This window comes from Cavia porcellus, unplaced genomic scaffold, assembly GCF_034190915.1.
Source record: "Cavia porcellus strain 051 isolate PalLab524CR breed Dunkin Hartley unplaced genomic scaffold, mCavPor4.1 scaffold_16, whole genome shotgun sequence".
NCBI classification, from domain to species: domain Eukaryota; kingdom Metazoa; phylum Chordata; class Mammalia; order Rodentia; family Caviidae; genus Cavia; species Cavia porcellus.
In genome coordinates this window covers 47,164,500-47,186,429 of record NW_026947499.1, presented here as the reverse complement: position 1 = coordinate 47,186,429, position 21,930 = coordinate 47,164,500, and the positions used below count along the sequence as shown (strand labels likewise).

Below are 21,930 nucleotides of genomic sequence, written 5' to 3'. Positions count from 1 at the left end.
ACAATGGAGAAGAGAATTACTTGATATTTATCTGAAAACTCTTCAACATGGTAGCTTGCTGTGGAGCATTGAGAGGCACCTCCAGACCCAGTTATGTAAAAGCAGAGTAAATATAACCAAGGTCGTAAGCTTGAAAGTTGATTTCTGATGATGATTCATATCAAGCCATATACAAATCTTGTTGCTGACTGTATGCTGCCATTTGGGTTGGGGCCAGCTCCTTCTAGACCCTTCCACTTCCACCCTTGAAGCTATAAGGTTCAGTCTTGCATTGCTTCTCAAGAATTGTGTGTGCTATCCCACCATAGAGACTCGTCATCACTGCCTGAAATACTTTCCCTTATCCGCAGTATATGAGTTGATTTTTGTTTTTTCTTTGCAGCCTTAGTTCCTGAAAGAATCTTCCTATCTTCCATTGTAGGGAAGCTTCTTCATTTTTCATCCTTTTTGCATTCCCCCTTATCACAAATGTAACAAGGCCACCAATTTTTAATCATTTAACTTATGAGGATTTAATCGATCTTTATTCTGTCTGTCTCATTATACCATAGGTGTCCCTTGAAAAAGACACAGTTGTCAAATTGTATGGGCATCATGAGGAGGCATAGATCAGTGTGATCAAGAGTGGTGGGTTTAAACCAGTGGTAATGAAACTGTGGCAAGTGTGCCACCCGTGGGCTGTTCGTATCATTAAAAGCTCTAGAAGGTTTGCCATCACTAGTCTAGACCCTCATCTCTTAGTTTTCTAGAGTAAAGGTGGAGGCGTAAAGATAGAGACTTCACCTTCTGGCTGTGATGCTCCATAGCTGTGTAATGGCCATGTTGCATAACCTCTTGGAACCCAGTGGCCTCACATAGAAAACAGAAGCTGATAATAGACCATCCCAAAGGGCAGTTGTGTGGATTAAGTGGTTTAATATATGTTAGTGGCTTAGAATAGATTTTGGCACACAGTCTGTTGGTGCTGGTGGTTGTTACTATTATTACTTCTAATAATGGTAATACTAGTAGCAGAAATTTAACCAGAAGATATTGCAAAAGGAAGTGCTAATCGTTGGTGCCACCTTGTGACTTCGTTGTTAGCAAGCTGTGCAATCATAGAGGAATTGTTTAAAGCCTCAGTTCTCTCACCCATAATGTGGCCTCTATATTACCTGCCACATGAGGTTGGTGGGGCCTGACCAGCATAGGTCATGACACTCAGTATGTGTCCACAGAATGAAGAGTGGCCCAAGCCCCATGAGACACTGATAGTGGCTCCTTAGATGTCTCAGTGTGGCATACCAGAGCCTTCTTAGGATCTGAGAGGCTGGGATGAAAGTGCAAGTCCCCACCATAACCATTTAGTCCCATGACAGGCTGCTTCCCTGTAACTCAAACATGAAATAATAATGGATGATTCAAGATGGGGCTGCATGTGGCAGTTTGTAGGCTAGCAGGACAAGTAATTGGAGAATGTATTGCTAAGACAAATAAATAAAGTTATGATTAGATATTAGCAGTTCTTGAATGGCTCGTAACACAGTGAGTATGTGTGAGGTCAAGGGAACAAATGTTGTTTAGGTAAGTGGTGGCCTGTTGTTAGTCCTTAAGCCCAAGCTTGCTAAGGAAATACTGAGGTGATGATTATTATGAACTAGACACTATTATAAGTACTTGACAAACACTAATTCAACCAATCTCAGTAACATATTGGGGAAATTGGTAGTAGTGTTAATATCCCTTGTTCACACGGGGGAAACTGAGGTACCAGGATATCAAATAACTTGTTCAAGGTCACAGAGAGTACTTGACTGATCCAACATTTGAACACAAGTTCTCTGGTACAAGAGTTCATGTTTGAAGCCACTGCTCAATGTTGAAGTTATATGGAAGGATATAATAAATGAAAATAGATGAATGAATGCAAAATTTCCACTTCCAAATGGATCACACCAGCTGTCCTTGGTCCTGAAATCACTAGGCCTCATCAATGTAACTCGCCTACTAGATTTAAGAATACAGCTCTGTGAATTCATGAACAGGACTCAAACCGCACGGGAAACACTTCCCAGAATCAATAACTGGGACCACTTCTTATTAAAAAGTTTCTGCATGTCAAAAGAAATCTCCAGCATAGTGAAAAGAAAACCCACAAACTGGGAAAAGATTTTAGTGAACTCTCTCTCAGACAAGGGACTCTTGTCTAAAACATATAAAGAATTAAAAAAACTCAGACCTCTGAAATTCAAAGATCCAATCCAAAAATGGGCATCTGAGATGAATACGCAATTCTCAGATGAAGAAATGCAAATGGCAAATAAATATATGAAAACATGCTCATCATCATTGGTCATCAGAGAAATGCAAATTAAAACCACACTGAGATTCCATCTCACTCCTGAAAGAATGGCCAGGATCCAGAAAACCAACAACAACAAATGCTGGAGAGGCTGTGGGGAAAAAGGAACTCTCCTGCACTGTTGGTGGGAGTGTAGACTGGTACAGCCTTTGTGGAGGTCTGTCTGGAGGTTTCTCAAAAAGTTGGGATTGGAAATCCCATTTATTCCAGCTATTCCACTTCTAGGCATATTCCCAGAAGAACTGAAAGCATCATACCACAGTGATTTATGTGCACCTATGTTTATAGCAGCACAATTTGTAATCGCCAGATCTTGGAAACAACCCAAGTGTCCATCAACTGAGGAATGGATAAAAAAGTTGTGGTATTTCTATACAATGGAGTATTATTCAGCTATAAAGAAGGATCACATTGAGATATTTATCAATAAATGGGCGCAGCTTGAGACCATACTCATAAGTGAAATAAATCAATCTCGCATGTATGAATACCGAATAGTTTCCCTAATGTAAGTAATGATTCAAATATATGAAAATATGTGGCAATCATGATTCCCCATTATGTGGCCTTGAAGCCTTATAAAATTTTCACTTATTAATTAGAAAGGGTTTATTCTGGGCTTCTTGATATGGAAATATTTGAAGCTATAGTATATGAAGTTTTATCCAAATATCTCAAGGAAAAAGACAGACACTATGGTAACTATTATTCTTTAAAAAATTATTTAGTTATTTCTTATGTTTATTTTAATTAAGGGAAAAATTAAAAAAATTAGGATATATAATAGTAACTCTTTTCGATTTCCTATTAACTTGTTTTGAAGTCCTGTAATACTCCCACGATCTTGTTTTGACTGATTAGACTCTGTTCCATTCTGTGGGTAGTATCAAGTCTGAGTGTATAGGCAACTACTTTGAAGGCAATAAGATTCACTAAGATGCCCATTCTGGTTTGACTATTGTCTCCTTTGGAAGTCCTGTAATGTTTACAATGTCTAAGTTTTATTGGTCTTGTTCTCTACTGTTTTGTCCAACTTTATAATATCTAATGAGATAGACAAATCTTTTTAAGGAAACAAGAGACAACGTTGATAACTATTGTTAATAACCGTGTACTCTGTTCTACATCATGTGCTAAGTCTATCCTTGGTTTTGACTGACAGCTTTGTTCTGCCATGTTTGACTTTATTCTCCCCCCCCCCAAAAGTAATAAGAACTAAGGAGTAATAAAATCTAAAATGTGTAAATTTTGTTGTAAAAAGAGAGGAAGGGAAAAAAAAGAGCTCTAACGGATATAACAGCAAGTGTGTATAGGGGTGTTGAATAGCTGACTATATTAATGTTTTTGGATCATTGAACACAGCTGTTTGTAGTCTCTCTGTTTGAATGTCTACTTTGTATTCTTTGATATTGTGATTTGAGCAACTATTTCCAAGATGATAATATGTAATCTATTAACAGGTGATTTCTTACTGTTATGTTTTTTATTTTGTAGTTCTGTATTATATGTAACCTTACACTGCTTTGTTTTGTTTTGTGTTTTTCTCTTTTTCCTCTTAAATAAAAAAAAAAGAGTGGATTATACAAAGTGGGGATTCACATGATCCCCCATTATGTGGCCTTGAAACCTTACAAAGTTTTCACTTATTAATTGGAATGGCTTTATTCTGGGATGCTTGATATGGAAATATTTGAAGCTATAGTATATGAAATTATATTCAGATATTTCAAGGAAAAAGACAGACACTATGTTAACTACTATTAAGTCGGGTTATTTGTGCTGAAGCACTAGGTTGCTGAAACTGTCATGCTTTGACCTGTATTGTTATGTTGTTATGTCCTCTTTTATCTCAATCTCTCCCTTATTCATTAAAAACCTATTTAGGTAAAAAAAAAAAAAAGAATACAGCTCTGAGATATCTGTAGGTTCTACATCTGTGAATTCAAACGCCTATAGATGTATTCGGGAAAGAATGTGTCTGAAATGAAATGTCCAGACTTTTCTTGTCATCATTCCCTAATACAGTTTTAGAACTGTTTATATAATATTTAAACTGTGTTAGATATAAATAACCTAGAGATATTTCACGAACTTAATCCTTTCCATGATTCTATTTGCCAACTGAATTGGACAAGAACCAAATCAAATTTCCACTTAAAGTCACCTATTGAATATGATTTGGTTCTCATCTGATTTTGTTTGCATCCAGAATCATGGAAAGAATTTCATGGGTGGATGGATGACTATATGGGAAGAAGAGCATATGTTATATGTGAATACTACACGAGAGGGCACAGGGGACTTGAACATCTGAGGATTTTGCTGTCTTGAGGGTTCTTGAAACAAATTCCCTATGGATATCAAGGGATGGCTGTATGGGCATTGGGAGAGATGGAGCTCTCAATTTGATTGGAGCTGAATGGTTTATTCTCTCTACCTTTGCCATGTGCCCCTTGCATGCTCTCTTCAAACTGATTTTCTCATACTCTGTTAAAATGAGTGTGTAGTTTACCCTACCTGCCGCAATCAGGGTCTTAATTAGCTTTAATTTTTGAATTCTGCAGCTGTAAACTGTGTTGAAAAGATTGAAAAGATTAGTGCACTAGTAATAAGATAATTGTCCCTGGGAAACGCTGTTAGCATGTAAACACAGTTAGCGTGTGAAATCAGAACAACTGTAATATTTCCCCCTTTTGGTGTTTAAAGATGCTCCTGCATGAATAATCAAAACTGCAAAGTGCAGAAGTGGAATACTGTATGCCTTTCCTTTTATTCTTTCTTGCTTCTGCCTCACTTCAGAAATCAAAGTCTACTTGGTGGAACCTCACTGCAAGCTGTCCTCCCTGGCTTCCTCATTAGCCATTTGAAATTTGTACCAAGAATGGAAGGATGCAGTGGGGGAAATTCCTCAATGCTAGGGATGTTGAGCAAACAAAGTCTGTGAATTACACTGGTGCTTTTAAAGAGATCTTGAGGGAGTAGGTGACCACACCATACCTGGCCACTCACTTGAATGCTCACTGATATGTATGTGTGCATACACAGACTAGCTGTGCTAAAGCAGTCATGGATATGTACAACAGTAGCTATACATACAGCCCAGATACCAAAAGCCCTATTCCTCTTTCTTTAACCTAGAGAAGCTGTAACATGTATGTTGTGCTTGGAACTTGGGCTTGTCTATATGTTCTAGGCCCTGATACTGCAAACAAACAAGCAAAATCAGCCAATCAAAGAAAAACAGACCTGTTACCACTCTGGATAACCTATGGTCTTCTGAGATTTTTTTTTCATTCTTTAATAAATTGTGATAGTACTTCTTTTTAATTTTTAAAAATTTACTTTATTTATTTTTGTGCTGTTGGAGATCAAACCCAGGGCCTCATGCAGGCTAGGTGTGTGCTGCATCACTGACTTACATCCAGAACCCTGCAACATATTTTAATTTTGTGATGTTAGCACCTGCATCTTCCAGCAGACTGTAGCTCACCAGATACACTAGTATTCCGTAAGGACTAACCTTTCTGATTCTTCATCTCAGATGTTAGCTGATGAATGATTAGTCTAGGAGTAAGATTCCCCATCTCTAGAACTGTTTGGGGGAAGCTGAACTTGCTCATCTAAAATACTATAGTTCTAGGGTGTGGAGCAGGTTTGGATGGATTTTTTTTTTTTTTTTTTTTTTTTTTTTTTTGATGAATGATTAGGTTGAGCTTATCTCCTTCTGCTCTGCCACTTAACCATGAAACTATTCATAGCAGTAAAGTCTTGCCTTGCAGTCAGGGAACCATCCTGCAACTCACAAGATGGCTAGGTTTTGAGCTTTCATTTCTTAAATTCCAACCACACATAACTCAAGGTTCAGTCAATTGGGCTCAACAGAAATCTACCCAGGGCTTTCTCTATGGTGGCTCCAGGACTCTGTTAAACATAACAATACAGAAAAAAGTGGACAGGTTGTCAAACCAGTACAAGCATTGTTTTATTGCACTTTACAGATACTACTTTTTGGCTTTTTAACCAAGGTTTGCTAAAACCCTGTTGTTAAGAAAGGACTGTGAGCACCATTCTTCTACGCTCTCTGATGATCATTAGCATTTTTTAGTATCAAAATATATTTAAATTAAGGTATTGCTTTTTAGGTAATACTGTTGCACACTTAATAGAGGGTAGTGCAGACATGACTTTTATAGTCAGCAAGTAACCGAAGAAGTTTTGTAACTCATTTTGCTGCAGTATTTGCTTTATTAGAGTGCTTTAGAACTAAACCCACGGATTTCTAGAGTCCGGCCATTTGTAACAGTGGTGAGAACACAGGACTGCCATCCTTACCCATGGGGGTATACTCTGCTCCTTTCCAGGTGCTCATGGTTATATATTTATATCCTCTTTTTGCGTTAAGTCATCCTTGGACATGTGGTCAGGTTTCCTTCCCTGCTAGCCTATAGTGTATGTCCCCTACGTCTCTCTAAGCCCAAGTACTCCAGCTGAAATTGTTGGGCTTAGTTTGGAACCTGCCATAAACTAGATATTACAAACTCCAGTGCCCATCGCATGCACACAGGCAGGCTTAAATGAAGGAAGTGTGTCTGGGGTGTGGACTGTGTCAGCTGGAGGATGTTTTAAAGGACAGGTACTGCTTGCTCAGTCTCAGATGGGCTATTCCTTAGGGGAAGAAGCTGGATTTGCATTGCCAGATCCTTTGATTTCCCAAGAAATGCTAAAGGCTTTGTACTTTTTATGTAAAACCTCAAAATTTTCAAGCTTTGGGCATCTGATGTAGCTTATTTTCTTTTTAAAACATTGCATAGCCAGGTGTGGTGGCAGTAGCCTATAATTCTAGCTACTTGGAAGACCAAGGCAGGAGGAGGGTCACAAATTTGAGACCAGCCTAGAGAACATAACAAGACTTTGTGTCAAAATAAAATGAAAAGGGGGGGAATAGTTCTGTGGTAGAACACTCCTGATTTTGATCACCAACATTGAAACGTTGACAAAAATTGCAGTCTGAATTTTGTTACTGGCTCCTGTTTGCATTTTTCCCCTTTGTCAAAATCTCAGGAAAATCACATTCCCAAACTGCCCACTAAACAGAAACTATTGCTAGACAGCAGGAACTATTCCCAGTGCCTCATGAATGTGCTCAACCAGAGAGTGCAGACTTGGACTTGCATCTGTGTCTCCACGCCTTTCCCATTCCTCCCCCTCCCCACAGATGTCTCAGTGAAGTTCCTGGGAAAAAGGCACTAGAGATTCTGAATGGAGCCTGCAGTGACACCAAACATGGCAGGCATGTGGGCCAGGGTCCCTCCGCCCAGCCCCCTGTGCAAAGAGCTTAGAAATAAAGAGGATCATTGTAGCTTTGGATCAGCCCAATAAGGACTTAGCACAGTGGTTGTCTCCTGGGTGTTGATTATCAACTTGCTTGGGGATCTCAGGCCCTTGCCTGACCTTGGCACGAGGGCTGCCAAATTTGGCTTTCTGAGTATAGAATTGGTCATTTCAGAAACAAAGCTATTGAACCAGAGATGAGGAGGGTCCTCTATTCATTGATGAAAGGAGCTCATTGTACAACATCGGTGAGCCCAGGGTCCCTTTCCCGTCCTCTGGCCTCATCCTTTTCCCTTCCCCCCAGCTGGGGCTTTGTGAGGAGCTGACAGGATGCTCTCTCCCAGACCACACTTTCTTCCCATCTTCCTGCCTCTGGGGCTGCTCTGTATAGAAGGAAAGCTGGGCTCAGAGCCCCCGCACACGTTTTCAGTTCCTTGGGCCCAACACTGTTGTCATGGGGGAGGAGAGCACTTCCTTCTGAGAGCTGGGAGAAAAAGCAGCCAGGCTGTGGCAGGCAGCTGCAGGAAGCTAGTGAGCAGTGGGTGCTGGTAACCTCTTCCTGTTCTGCCTTCTGCTCAGCGCCTCCCCACCTGCCACCTTCCTCTGACCCATGGCCTAGCAAGCAGGACCACTGAGCCCCGCATAGGGGTTCTTTGTGAATCCAGTGCCATGGTCAACGAACTTATGGATGTTCAGAGTTTCCATCCATCACAGATCCCCTTTCACTCGTGGGCCTAGGATGAGGTGGGATTTGACTGAGAAGCAGTTCAGTGGGTAAAGTGGAGTGTCGCTTTCTGGGGAGAATGATTAACTGTGGTGAGGGAATCACAGATTCAATTGACACATGGGCAGGACAGGAAGCAGCAAACTGATGTGCAAATCCACCCCAAGGAGGGAATAGACCCCTGACTCTGGCTGTGACCATGTGGGTACATCTGCCCACACGGTCACATGTCCTATAATTTACGGAAAAGACATCTTGTTGAATTTTGGATATTGTAATATCATCTAAACTTTAAATGCTGTCACCTACTTAAAATATGTGTTTACATCATGTCATGTCAGTCAGAGCATACTATATCCAGCTTGTTTCCTTGCTTGTTTCCTTCCTTCCTTGCTTCTATTTGTGAAGATACTAAGGTTAAACAGCCCTGGCTTTGTGGTTTTGAACAAGTCTTGTATCTGCGTCTCTGTTTCCTCCTCTGGAAATAAAACTCAGAACTCTAAGGCATCTTGAACAAGTACACATGCAATGTCATGAGACTGTCCTCCAGGCATTGTGGCACACTGTGTAATTCCAGAATTGCAGGAGGCTGAGGTGGGAGGATTGCAGTTTCAAGCCCAACCTGGGCAACTTAGTGATTTAGTGAAATCTTGTCTCAAAATAGATAAAAAAGAACTGGTGGTGTAGCTCAGTAGAAAGGCACAAGTAACACACACGCACACAAACATACCCCTCCAAATAGTAAAATCAAAACACAAAGCCACCCCCATTTCTAGACGTTATATCATCTGCATGAAGCAGCCATTCCATAAAGCTAGGATGAGGATGTATTGAGATAATGCCCAGATGCTGGTGATTGCAGTGCCACAAAAGGGCTTAATAAATAATAGCCTTGGAGATGGCAGAGACCCTCCCCTGCTGAAGCTCCCTGACTTTGACTTCAAGGGTAAGAAGCAACTCTGCCCTTGCAGGGCCAGCCTACAATCTTGTGTTTTCATCTCAGCTAAAGGATCAAGCTTAGAGCTCACCCTCCCCTTGGATCAGTTTTTCCCCATGATTTGAGTCTGTAGTTTTGTGTGTGGCCTCCTGGAAACCTTCCTGACATAAGGAAGTATCTATCCAGGCCTGGGACTCAGCACCTTCTGAGTAATCAGTGTCTTAGTAATAGGCTCTCCAAGAGGAGAAAAGAAAAAAAGTGGGGAGAGAGGTATCTAGACATTTATTTTGGCAAAAACCCAGGTCTTACTGTCAAGACATTGGGATTCCAGACAGAGTTTTGATGCAAACTGTACATGGACTGTACACTCACCAGGGGTGTGTTGGGTTGGAATCAAGTCAAGGATGGAGATAGTGTCACCTCAAGGGAAATTAGAATTTACTGGTAATATCTTCTAATGAGGTTATACTGAGAATCTGAGGCCAAGTTATTGCTTCGTGGTATCCCTTGGGCCCGTAGAAGGAAACAGATGCACACCTGGCCTGTATCTCTAAGTTCCTTTCTTGTAGTGATCTTGGATTCTGAGGCTCAAATCTGAACTACTTCCCCATAAACAGAGAACTTACCCAGCAGTACCCAAAGCCAGTAAAACAGAGCACAATGTTTTTGGAGTTCTGGACAGTGTCTGCAGTATACTTGGAGCTGCTGATTCTGGGATTGGAGAAGGCACTTGCCATTTTGGTGACTACAGCGAGTTGGTGCAAAATTGGTAGGTGCATCAGCCTATGCTTGGGAAGGGTGAAGTTTTGGTTTGAACTAGAGATATGGCTTGTGATCCCAGCTGCGGGAAGACATGGGTCCCAGGAGAGCCTGGTGACCACCTTCACAAGGACTGAAATCCCTGTACTGGGTGAAGCCTACATAACTCGTTTGTTCTTGCCACAGGGCTGGTGTTGCTAATGGTCTGAAATGTGTCCCTGCAGTGAGAAGCAGGGCACTGAAAAGTTATAGTAGTCGTGCTCTAAGGGGAACTGCGCTCCTAGCTGGTACCTTCTGTGCCAGGGCTGAGCCAGACTCTGGGACACTACCTCTCACAGTCCTCACAGTACGCTGAGAGAGTTTGTAGTATTATAATTATCAATGGTAATAAGTTAAATAGTTGTGACTGTGACCAATAGTGAGGAAATGAGCAGCTCTGGTAGAGAGAGCTCTGGTAGTGTTCCAGACCCTGGTCCATGGGCTTTCCTGGTGCAAGCTGCTCATTGACTATGATGAACTATGGGTTAATGATTCCTATGATGTGGTAAACACCTGAAAACCAACGTCTCTTGGTGGTCCAAAAATAATGTCCATGGAAGCTGGCTGACCTTTGTCCAAGGGTTGGCTCTGCCACCTACTAGTGTATGATAGAAAATTCTTTCTTTGAGCCTCTGTTTTACCATCTGCAAGATGGTGCTATTAATGTCTACCTCCTTTAGTTTTGAGATTTTAGATTAAGGCAGTACCTGTAAGCTACTTACAATACTGTCTTGCATTCAGGAGGAACACAATGTTGGTAGTATTTCAGTAATTATCAGTATTGGCTGGCCATATGGCTGTGGAAAAGTTGCATTAATATGGGGGGAGTGACAAATTAATTTGCTTACAGCAGCCAGGTCACAGTATCTCAGATGGGAGCTTTCTTGTCCTGCAGGATTATATATTCAGTGTTTGCAGTCTTCCTGTGCTAGTGTCGACAATAATTTACAATAGTTAAAAACAGAAGGGAGAAATATGGATTTGCATTTGAAGTATCCTGTGTTTAAAACATTGACAATGATTTCAAATACAAAGGATGACCAAAATGTACAATGAATGTTTAAATTGCAAGTTTTATTACAGTAAAAGACACATTACAATGAATCCCCCTCAAAATAATCCCCTTGCTTTGAACAAACTTACCCTTTTTCTAACTTTTTGAAGCACTTCTGTAAGTGCTCCTTCATGAGATTCTTTATTGAGTATGATCATAAATATGGTGAATATCACTGCCAGGTACTATCCAACATAGAGGCAGTGTGTCCTTACCCACCATATTCATTGGACCTGGAACTGTGCAACTTCTGGTTCTCCTCCAAAGTAAAAATGACTATAAAAGGTAGAATTGACTTGAGGACAGTGCAACTAAAGATACTTATGAAGTTACAAAAATGGTAAGTGTATTCAAAGCAATGGGAAGTATTTTGAGGGGAATTCATGCTATTGTGTTTTAACTAACTTCTTTTCTATTTAAATACATACCATATTTTTCTGCCACACTTTGTATTTCATCAGTGCTCCAGGTCAAAACAAATCCATCCTAAAGCCTCCACAGACCAGCCATGGGCCTCCCCTGTTCATGCTGTACCTGTGGCCTTTAATCTTATAGGCAGGTGGATTCAGAGCCTAGTGGTTCTGAAAACTGTGATTCTTCATGCTTTTTAAAGAATGACAAAGGTTCTTTAGACACACACAGAACAAGATGTTATACACAGTGGTTGAGGGTTTTTGGTAACTGGTTTTACTCAAAAATCTACATACCAAGCTGTAGGACATTAAATAATTCCTGAGCTTTGCCTGTGTCTATGATGTCTCGTGTCTTCCAAGGCTGTGGAAGATTAATTACTGGTTGCAAAGGTTCTGTGGCTCATTGTTGGGGTCTGGACTGAAAAATATGGAAGAAATGTTTACAACTATTCACAGGAAAGAGAGCAAAGGAGAAACAAACCTACCCAGTATGAAGGCCCCAACAGATTGGAGAAGGCAGATGCCCACTCTGTAGAGTTTTTGTTTTCTCCCCTGGGCCCTATCTGAAGGTGAGTTAGAATTTTCCAACAGGGTGAGTGGTACCTGTGTTGGGCTTGCAGTCCCATCGCAGGCAAACACAGCCTTTCTTAGACAATACGGAGAGTTCTGTGTGGTTGGCATCCCTTCCTCACCACCTGGTGCCACTAGCCATGCACATGCCCTGCCTTCATCTCAGTAGCCACTGACATGTGAGAGAAGCTCACCGTGAATCCCACAGAGACATCAAGAGAGAAAGAGCCCTGATATGTGACACTGTGCTGCAACTAGACCTTGAAAAAGAGGTGAGAAGGAGCCTCACATCTCTAGGGAGGAAATACTGAAAAGACGAGGGCGAGGACAGGCTGCTAGAGCAGGAGGATATCTCCACCATATGACCACAGGAAAAGAACACTTGGCAGGAGTCATGGACATTTCTTGGAGACACAGATTAAGCCCCAGACTTCGTGTAATTGCATGCGTAGAATGGAGACCTGGTGGCTGACTGGTTTCACAGGCAGGGGGTCTGTTCTTTGTCTCCTTGAATGTTTTCAGTCTGATATTACCCATGGCATAGGGCAGAAGCTCTCAGGTTTAGTTTAATCCAAAGAAATTTAATAAAAACACAGATTCTTTGGATTCTTTGCCTTGAGTCCCTGATTTAGTAAGTTCATACTTTGAGAAATGCTAGGACATTGGTTAATGGACCCATTACTGGCAACTTGAAAGTCTGCCCACTGGTTTTAGCTCCCTCCCTTCTGAGGGTTATGTTTTGAATAAATTACCCTCTGTGAGTATCAGTTATCTGATCTCTAAAATGGGGAGCTTGATACCTCCCTTGGCAGGGCTACAACTGTTGGATACATTTGACACAAAGTAAGCATTCAAAATGAATTAGCTAAATTTACTCATTTCAGTGAGTAAAACTGAACGAGATACATATAGTAAATTTCAATTGGGAAAAACTGTGTTTCAGTAGGACTGGTGTTGAGGGATTTTATGTAGTCTTCATCAGCATAGAATAAGAAAACAAAGAGATCATTTTGGGCCTGACAGTACATGCTAGATATTTTAAATATCTATTTTAATTTAGTAATTCTTGATGCAATGTTCTTCCATGCTCAGAATAAGGAGAACACATTTCTGGGTCTATTTGGTATTGTCTGCATCTACACATGTTAAGGTGCTGGTACTGGTTCTGTTCACTTACAAAATGGTCCCAGACAATATATTCTGTGCTGCACAGTGAACTCAAAGCCTCCCTCCTTTCCAATGAACGGGTCTCCCTTGTCTCATGCGGGCCCCTTATATTTATTTTACCAGTACAAGTGACAGCATCCATTGAGACTCAGTGGCTTGGTTTCCAAACTCAGCTTCCACCCAGTGATCTTCATGGAGGGCTCTTTGCATTTCTCCAGGTTCCTTGTTTGACAGTGACCAGGGGGAAGGCACCAGCTCTTGATGGTGGAAACTTCCTGGTTCCAAATCAGAGCGTCCGTGGGGAGAAAGCAGCATACCAGCCCTTTGGCATGTCTCCAAGGACTGTGGATGGCCAAGGGTGTACTGTAGGGGCTTCTTGATTTCATAGGCCTCATGGGGAAATTAGATTTAGACTACATGAGTCACAAAATTGTCATCTCCACCCTCAAACTTCTGCCTCATGCCCAAGAGCAAACTACTTACATTGACCTCAGAGAAAAAGAAGAGACCGGATGTGATACATATAGAGAATAGTAAGGGGCACATTCTTCATCCCTGCTTTCTTTACTGGAACTTAATTGCCTGTGGCCTTGATGGGCTACTTGAGCCTGACTTCCTAGTCTTATAAGTAAGACTCTGTGAGGGGCAGACAAGTTTTAGTTCTTCAAAACCTACAATCAGACTCCTCTCCCAGCCCCGCCCTTCACTATGTAGTAGAGGCTGGTCTTAAACTCCTGCCTCAGCCTCCTAAGTGCTGGGATTGCAGACATGTACTACCATGCCTGCTTCTGCCTCTTACTTAACTTTGGGAATGGATTTATTTTGAACTCAATTCTATCTTCCTTATGATAACAATGCAGTGCCAGTTACTTAGAACTTAGGAAGCATGTGTGGATCGACTTGGCTTCCTTGGAACTGTTGAAAAATATAGCTTGAGTATTTCTCATTCAAAATGAGATCGACTTGGTTTTCTGATGAGGAAGAGTGACTTTTTTGTTTTTAGTCATGACATAAGTGTTAATTTCTATCTGTCACGTCCATGATCTTAAAACACACACACGCACACACACACAGAGAGCGTTCTAGTATTAAGGTAGTACTGCTTACCTTATTCATTTATTGCTTAAGTATAAGTATCCTTTGTTCTATTGCTATTAAGTTTTCTTCACTGTCAATATTCTTTCCTTGGGTAGACATAATTCAAATTGTAAGGCTACTTCGTCTAAGGTAGGGCTATATTCTCTGACAGAGCTGCTATGAAACAGTGAAACATGCTTCTCAAGAGCAGACATCAAATTTGGATTTTCAATGCTATCTGTCCCTTTAGTCACCTGTTTCTTTATCTTAATAATGGGCATGATGTTAGTACCAATCTCTTAAGGTTTTTACAAAAGTAAGTGAACTATATATGTACAGAAGTTAAGCTTGGTGCCTGGATTGTGGTAAAATCCCAAAATTATTATTATAAGTTAAGCATTTCTAATGCAAAAAATGCAAAATGGTCTGACATCAGAAACTTTTTGAAATCTTGTTACTGCCCAAAACAATGACAAATATATGAAAGCTAAAAACAAAACAAAACAAAATAAAAACCACTTAGAAATTCTGAAGCACTTTTGATTTCAGTCATTTTGAATGAGAAATACTCAAGCTATATTTTTCAACAGTTCCAAGCTTTGGTTAAGTTATGTACCCATATATACTTATGGCATCTAAGTTACAAATTCAAAAGGACTACTATATTTGGCAAAGAGGATTGGAAGTTAGCTCAATGGTAGTACTAGATCCTCCCAGTGTAGTACATTTTGCTTGATGTAATGGTGCAGATAGGCAGAGCCTGGTCCTTGATAAATGATGTCTACTAGTTATAGTTATTTCAGATTCCTAGGGTGCATTTGTAGACATTTTTGGCTTGTTTTTGTTCCAAGGCTGTGAGGATTTGTGATAATATTACTTTTTGGTTGTCTCAAGATCAGCGGTTGGAGAGCATATCAAATTATTGTCACAATAATGCTGCATAACAAATAACCCCAAACTCAGTGTGTTAAAACAGTAGGCTTATGTTTTCTCTGATTTGTTGGGATCTACTGATCTAGGCTGAGTTTAGGTCCAAACTACATGTTGGTCTGTTTCACATGGCTCTCACTCTCTGGCTCAGCATCCCACCTGGGTTATGTTCTCCTGTTGACAAAACCAGAAAGGTCATGTTCAAGCATATTTTGAGCTTCTGCTAAGTCACTTTCTGCTAACCTCTCAATGACCAATCACAAGCTGCAAAGAAGTAGAGAAACATACCTAAAGGACTACAAAATCACATGTCCAGAGTGGGTGGCTCTAGGACGACCACTAGTTCAGTCTCCTTAGTTCCCCATTTGACTTTTGCAATTTGGTCTTTGCAGAAGATCTTCTGTTGCATTCAGGGGTTCCAAGGTCCTTGGCACCAACATTAAGATTCTGAGTGCACTCCACCAGAGCAGGCAGGCATGCTGCAAATTCCCCTCTGGTCTCTAGGAGCCTTTCCTCTGACAGACAGGAATTTACTCTACTGTAAACCAAAGAGTCCCAATTTAGACAGACGCGATGGATTAGGCAGACAGCATCATTGACCCAGTTCCACTTCGTTAGCCTTTCCAATTAAGGAGGATGTTGCTGAAAGTGAGACCTCACAGATATATAGTCATACCTTGAATCCTCTGGACTGAGCCTCTTTAGGGAGAGTCTTACATTTCCAGTGTGCTCAGAGAGAGGAGAACAAAATTTTGTTGGCAAGTGAATCAGAAGTGTTAATGACATGGCCCCTTGTGACTACTTTATCCTCTTCCTGACTGGTTAATTAAGATGCTAAATAGGTGCCTCATATTCTTTTGTCTTCTAGAAGCTTTTTTGTTAATTGTGGACCCCTGGCCTTGTACCAATAGGGTCTGTGATCTTGGAACACAAAATAAAGAGCTAGTGCTTCATAATATAAAGGTACTAGGCTCTTTGTTTTGTCAATAGGGTTGACAGGTATTTCCAAAGAAAGTTTCTTTTCCAGTGAAGTTCTTAGGGTTTCAGCAAGGCTTTTCCCCCCCTACCATCCTGGGCTTCTGAGCAGTGAAGCATAAGCCCCAAACAATAGCCAAATGGGCTGTGAAGAACAGCTTAATTAATCTGGGCATGCACCCAACACCCCAGTGCAGCACTTTGCTAGGATTTGGCTTTGAGAATTAGGCTAATTTTAAGGCTAGATGCAGCTTCTTATTTTCTAATCAAAATCTAAATGGTGAGATCTGAGTGGACAGACAGATGGACAGATAGGCATACAATGGCAGTGACATGAAGAGCAGAGGCCGCCTGTTCTCACTCACTAAGCAGCAATCACAAGGCTGACACAATGCCAGCCACAGAGCAGAAGGGTAACTTTGCTTCTCCAAAACAAAACTAGACCCTGCCTTACTGCTTGCTTAACAGGGAACTGAGAAGTACAAGCTTAACTCTTTCTTCACATAAGTGATGAAGGAGCTGGGGAGAAGGAGCTGTTATGGCTTTGATCCAACATGTGCCCCCAAAGACTCGTGTGTTCAGAGGTGGAGCCTTTGGAAGGTGATGAGATCGCGAAGGCTCGAACCTCATCAGTACATTAATTCATTAATGGGATCATAATTTGATGGCATTATTAGGATGTGAAGAAACAGGAGGGGTGTAGTTGAGGGGAGTAGATTATGAAGACATGGCCTTGGGGACTTTACGGCTCCCCAGATCAGCCTCTCTGTCTTTTACTCTCTCTGCTTTCTGATTACTCTGACGTGAGCAGCTTTTCTTGACAATACCCTTCTGAAGTGATGTTCTGCCTCATCACAGGCTTAAAATAATGGAGCCAGCTGAACATGAACTGAAACCTCTGAAACCATGAGACAAAATGTCTTTCCTCCTGTAAGTTGTTTTTCTCAGGTATTTATGTGGTCACAGCAGTGAAACTCGACTACAAAGGAAGGATGGCTAAATGAACAAGCAGGCTCACACCCACTAAAAGTGAGCTTCTCACTGATCACACTTGCCATGTCACCTTTGCGGAGGAAGTGGTGAGGGTTTAAAGAGAGAGCCTTGAATGGTTTCCTTCCAGACTTCTCCAGATTCTTTGTGGGCCAATGGGGGATAAGGAAAGAGAAGTAAAAATGTCCCCCTAAAAATGTTCTTGCGTCTGAGGACTATTTGATGCCTAGGGAATGTGAAAATGAGTAAGGTGCTCTCTGGCAAATTCCTTGGAACATTTTTATCTGAGTAAAAATGCTAGGGATTGGACTCACAGTGAGAGCTGGAGAAAGATTGTTGTCACCTAGTATGGGTCTTACTTCAGTAAAAATGGAAATTAAAACTAAAGTAATTGTATAGGAAAAAAGTTTTAATTGTAAAGTTAGAAGAAAGATAGGAAAAGACTCCAGCTTGAGTAGCTTCAGATTGGCCCTACAAATGTGGGGGACCAGCTTTTAAGGGTCAGCTGATATGGCATGCTGGGGTCCAGTTGATTACTGTCTCAGTCTTTGTTTCGTAGCTCTGGGTTGGTTCCATTCCCAGGAAAGGATTGTCTCTGATAGTGGTGGTTTCAGTCATGTGGGGCTCTGCTTTTCCTAGGATCCAGGTGATCATAGGTTTAGAACAATGGTCAGTGACTTCTGTTGAGCATAGTTGAATATCCCTGTAAATCTCTCACCATAGTGTCCTCAGTCTTCAAGATGTATGAGAGCATGTCAGTTCATGGCTTATCTCCCCTGTCTGGCCAGCTTTTAGATATATACTCTTTAAATGATCAACGTACCACTGTGTAGAGCTGGGAAGGGATTTGTCCCAGGATTTACAGTAACCAAGAATACAAAAATGAGGGTCAAGTTGCTTCTGCTTACTTACCTACAGGGTATCTCTAGGCTGGAGTGAAGAGATAGTTTTTAGCAGTTTTAAAGTCCCTGACTATCAGAGAAGAAAACATAAATTGTGCTTTTAATGAGTAGCGGGTAGGGGGCAACATTTTACCTGTCCCCATCCCTATGACTATGTAATGACTGCATCTAGATGAATTCTTCACATTAAAAGAAAGGTCAGCATTGACCAGAGTTCAAAATGTGCCTGAAGTCACACCTCTTATGCTCATCAGACTAGGTATCATGATAATGATGGTACAGTATGGGGATCAAGAAAGCAAATGGCAGGTTATCTGCAGCAAGAGCTTAGAAATCTTTTGCTTCTTTCTTTTGCATATGCCAGTGGGCTGGTGCTAATTTGCATGGCTCCTATAAAACCTGTGTTGGAAAATCTGTAAGAATAAAGCTGAGCTTCAAAGTGGGTTTCTACTTCAGGGCCCTAAAAGCCTGCCCATGCTTTGTAAGCTTCAGCTCACAGTTGTTTGGCTGGAATCATGAACCGAAGTTGGGAGTAGGCACAGGGCAAACAAAAATAGCCTTTATGTGCTAGATTTCCTGTTTTCCTTGGAAACCACTCACTGAACACCACTACTTCCCAGCATCAGTCTCTTCCTCCTTCTGTCCCTACCCTGTCCCTCCTCAACCCAAAGCGTTCATGCTTAATGACCCGAGATATTACCACCCAGCATTCTCAGTCAATTGGCTTTTGTGTGGAGTGAATGAATAGGATGTTTCTCTGGCCTCCTGTCCTGAAAGGGTCTTCCTGCACTCTTTGGAATGTGCTGCTCAAACCAGGAATTAAACTCTTCTGTTTCTCTCTCCTCATTTTTTCCCTGATTCTTCCCAAGATCAGACCCAACCTGATGGCGCTGCCCTGAATCAGGCCTTTGTATTCATGCAGGTTTATTTCTAATCTTCTTAAGGACCCAACTGCTCCTTCATACCGAGGATTTGAACCGTTTTGGAGATATTTGGGGAAAATGCTTTTCGAGGTTTTTTTTGCATTTCCCTGTTTTCTGCCCTCTGCCTCAATGGTGTGGGTGTGGAAAGAAATGTTGGAGGTAGGGAAGGGGAAGATTGGGCCAACTGGATCTTATTCAGACATTCTGTAGATTGCAGAGAGAGTTGGGCTGCCTTCCACCCCAGAGCCAGAGCACTGAGAAAACAAAGCTTTGTATGAAACTGATGCTTGTAAGTTTACTCTTCTCCTTGACACTTATGTATGTTTTCTCCTTTCTTTCCACAGGATCCACATCCAAGTCCACTGATCACTTTGGAGACCCAGGTGAGTACTTCTTCCCATGATCTTTGTCAGTGATCTGCACCTGGATGCTCCAGTACCAGGTCTCCAGGGATTGTTTATGTATTCTCTGGACATCATGGCTCAGAAGGGCTGCACAGGCATGTTAAGGCTGTCTCCTTGCCCCATCTGGGTGTCTGGGTGCATACACATGTGTGCACATACTCTAGCTGAGTATGTACATGTGTGTGTAACAGTATGGGTGTGTATGTCCATTAATGCATTGCCCACTTGTGCAAGAACCATAACCATTTCCTTTGATTTGCCCTCTGTCCTTTCCTTCTGCCTAGCAATCCCAAGGAGGTAAAGGCAAAAGGAAAGATGACATACAGAGGAGTCATGAAGAGGGAAGATGTTGCTTTGTAATGTTTTTGAATTTGCAGAACTTTATTCTCCTACAGTTCAGGCAGCAGAACCCAACTGCCAGGGCAGGAAGTTGCAGCTTTCTGTCTGATTCCTTAGGCAATGGTATTCCAGGTGAGGGTGATGACATATGGGGCCAATGAGGATGGCATAGCCCTTACATCTGATTTGTGCTCTCCAGGGGATGATACGGTGCAGCAGCTATCAGTGCATCCCTTAGCATCTAGGGAGCCCAGCTAGAATCCAGTTCTGTGTCTTCCAGGCCATTATGGGGCCACTTAACCCTATCCTTTCCCATCAGGAATATGGCCACAGGGGTGGTGCCTCCTTCCCTGAGAACCACAGGAAATGATGTTGATAGAAAATGATGTCTTTAAAATCAAAGGTGCACACTAAATGCTTGTTAGTGTTAGTTTTTTTTTAATCAGTAGTACTGTTGCCTTCCCTGCTGGAATTGAAGGGGCTGTATCTGGGTAGATCATCTCCTTATCTCTGTCTCCAAGTTGATCTGACAGTAAAGACACAAGAAAGATAGGATGGCCCCCCTTTCAGAGCCCCACAGTGAACTCTCTTCAAGTGCCAGATGCTCAAAGCTTTTGGAATATTTTAAGGCTGAATAACAGCTCCTTTGGGATTTCTAGAGCATGTTGGCATAGACCACCTGCCTCCTCCTTCCTTCCCCCTGCTCCCTGGGTCCTTGTCTCTCCCTGGCGTCTCTGCTCGGGTCTTCCTAAGGGGAATGAGGTGAAGAGCAAACCCATCCTACTTCACAATGGCCAGAATATCAAGAAGGCCAGAAGTTGTGGCAATAGCCAGTTGGTGGAGTTTCTTCACACTGGCCTGTCCTCTCGTTCCCCAGCGCATAAGCGGATACACCAGCCCCACAGCTAACCAGGCTCTGGGTCTGGCACAGCAGAAGAGAGGATGTGACTGTGGGAGGAAGAAGGCTCCAGTTTCCTCTGCCAGCTGGGTCATCCTCTGGTCTGCTTTTTTTCATTCTCTTGTTATTCACTCACCCCTTTGCCATTGTTCGCATATGTCAATTTCATCTGTTGTACAAATTACCTAAAAAAAATATTTTTCCCTAACTGAACTAACCTTATTTAAGGAATAGACTATTGTAAGTGAATGGTTCCCAGCCAGGGCTAATTTTGACCCCCAGAGGATATTTGGTAATGTCTGAAGGCATTTTGGTTGTCTTACCTGGTTGTAGGGGGTTTGCTTGGTCTCTTCCTGGAGACCCAGGTTGCTACTCTGTTTCCCAAATGTATGGACCAACCCTCCATAGGAAGGAATTATCCACCATGAAATACCATGACATCAAGACAGAAAATCACTGTCTCAAAGCAGTTGTATTGGTGAATTCATGGGTTTGAAGTGCTGGTTACATTTAGGGAGGACTTAACATTAAAACAAACATTAAACTGAAAATGCTCCTCTGGGTGCCATCTCAAGTCATATAAATGTGCCCCCAGAGGTTCACGTGCTGCACTTTGGAAAATGTTTGCCTCCACCACCTAGCCTGTCTTACCCAAAGGATCATGAGAGAGCTTTCAGAGTGTGTTTGTAATGATGACTGTTCATGTCTTAATCAGTGTTCCCCAGAAGATTGATTAGGCTCAGGAAAACCCAAGGGCAAGCGGTCTGTGTCCAGAACTCTGGGAGCCAAGTCTTATCCTCCAGCTGGAGCAGCTGCCCCCAGGCTGGCTCTGTCCCTAACCTTCCTGTGTCCTTCACTCTGGACAAACCCTGCCAGTCCCTCCAAGCCTCCATGGGAGAAAGCAGTCACATGCCTATGGCTTTGGCTGGCACGTTCTAAGGGTAATAGCCTGCCCTGTGCAATGACTGCTCCTAAAGCTCCATCTGTTGGCCCATGAGACCTCAGCCTCTATCTGCAGCCAGCGGTGGCACGAGGCACATTTTCCGCATCCGTGCCATGCCTTTGGGGAAATGACTCAATTTGTCTCCAAACAACGCTCCTTTGGTCTCATCTGGTTCCTGGCCTTTGGGGAGCTGTGGGATATTGTTGTCCTTCCC

General features: G+C 42.0%; 1 protein-coding gene across 1 annotated transcript in view; it reads left to right on the top strand.

Moving 5' to 3' along the window:
- Positions 1-21,930, top strand: part of Xylt1 (xylosyltransferase 1) — a 296,748-nt gene that overhangs the window by 79,123 nt on the left and 195,695 nt on the right. The window contains exon 2 of the mRNA XM_003478182.5: positions 19,477-19,515. Coding sequence (XP_003478230.5) covers positions 19,477-19,515 — 39 coding nt within the window. The remainder of the gene's footprint in view (positions 1-19,476; positions 19,516-21,930) is intronic.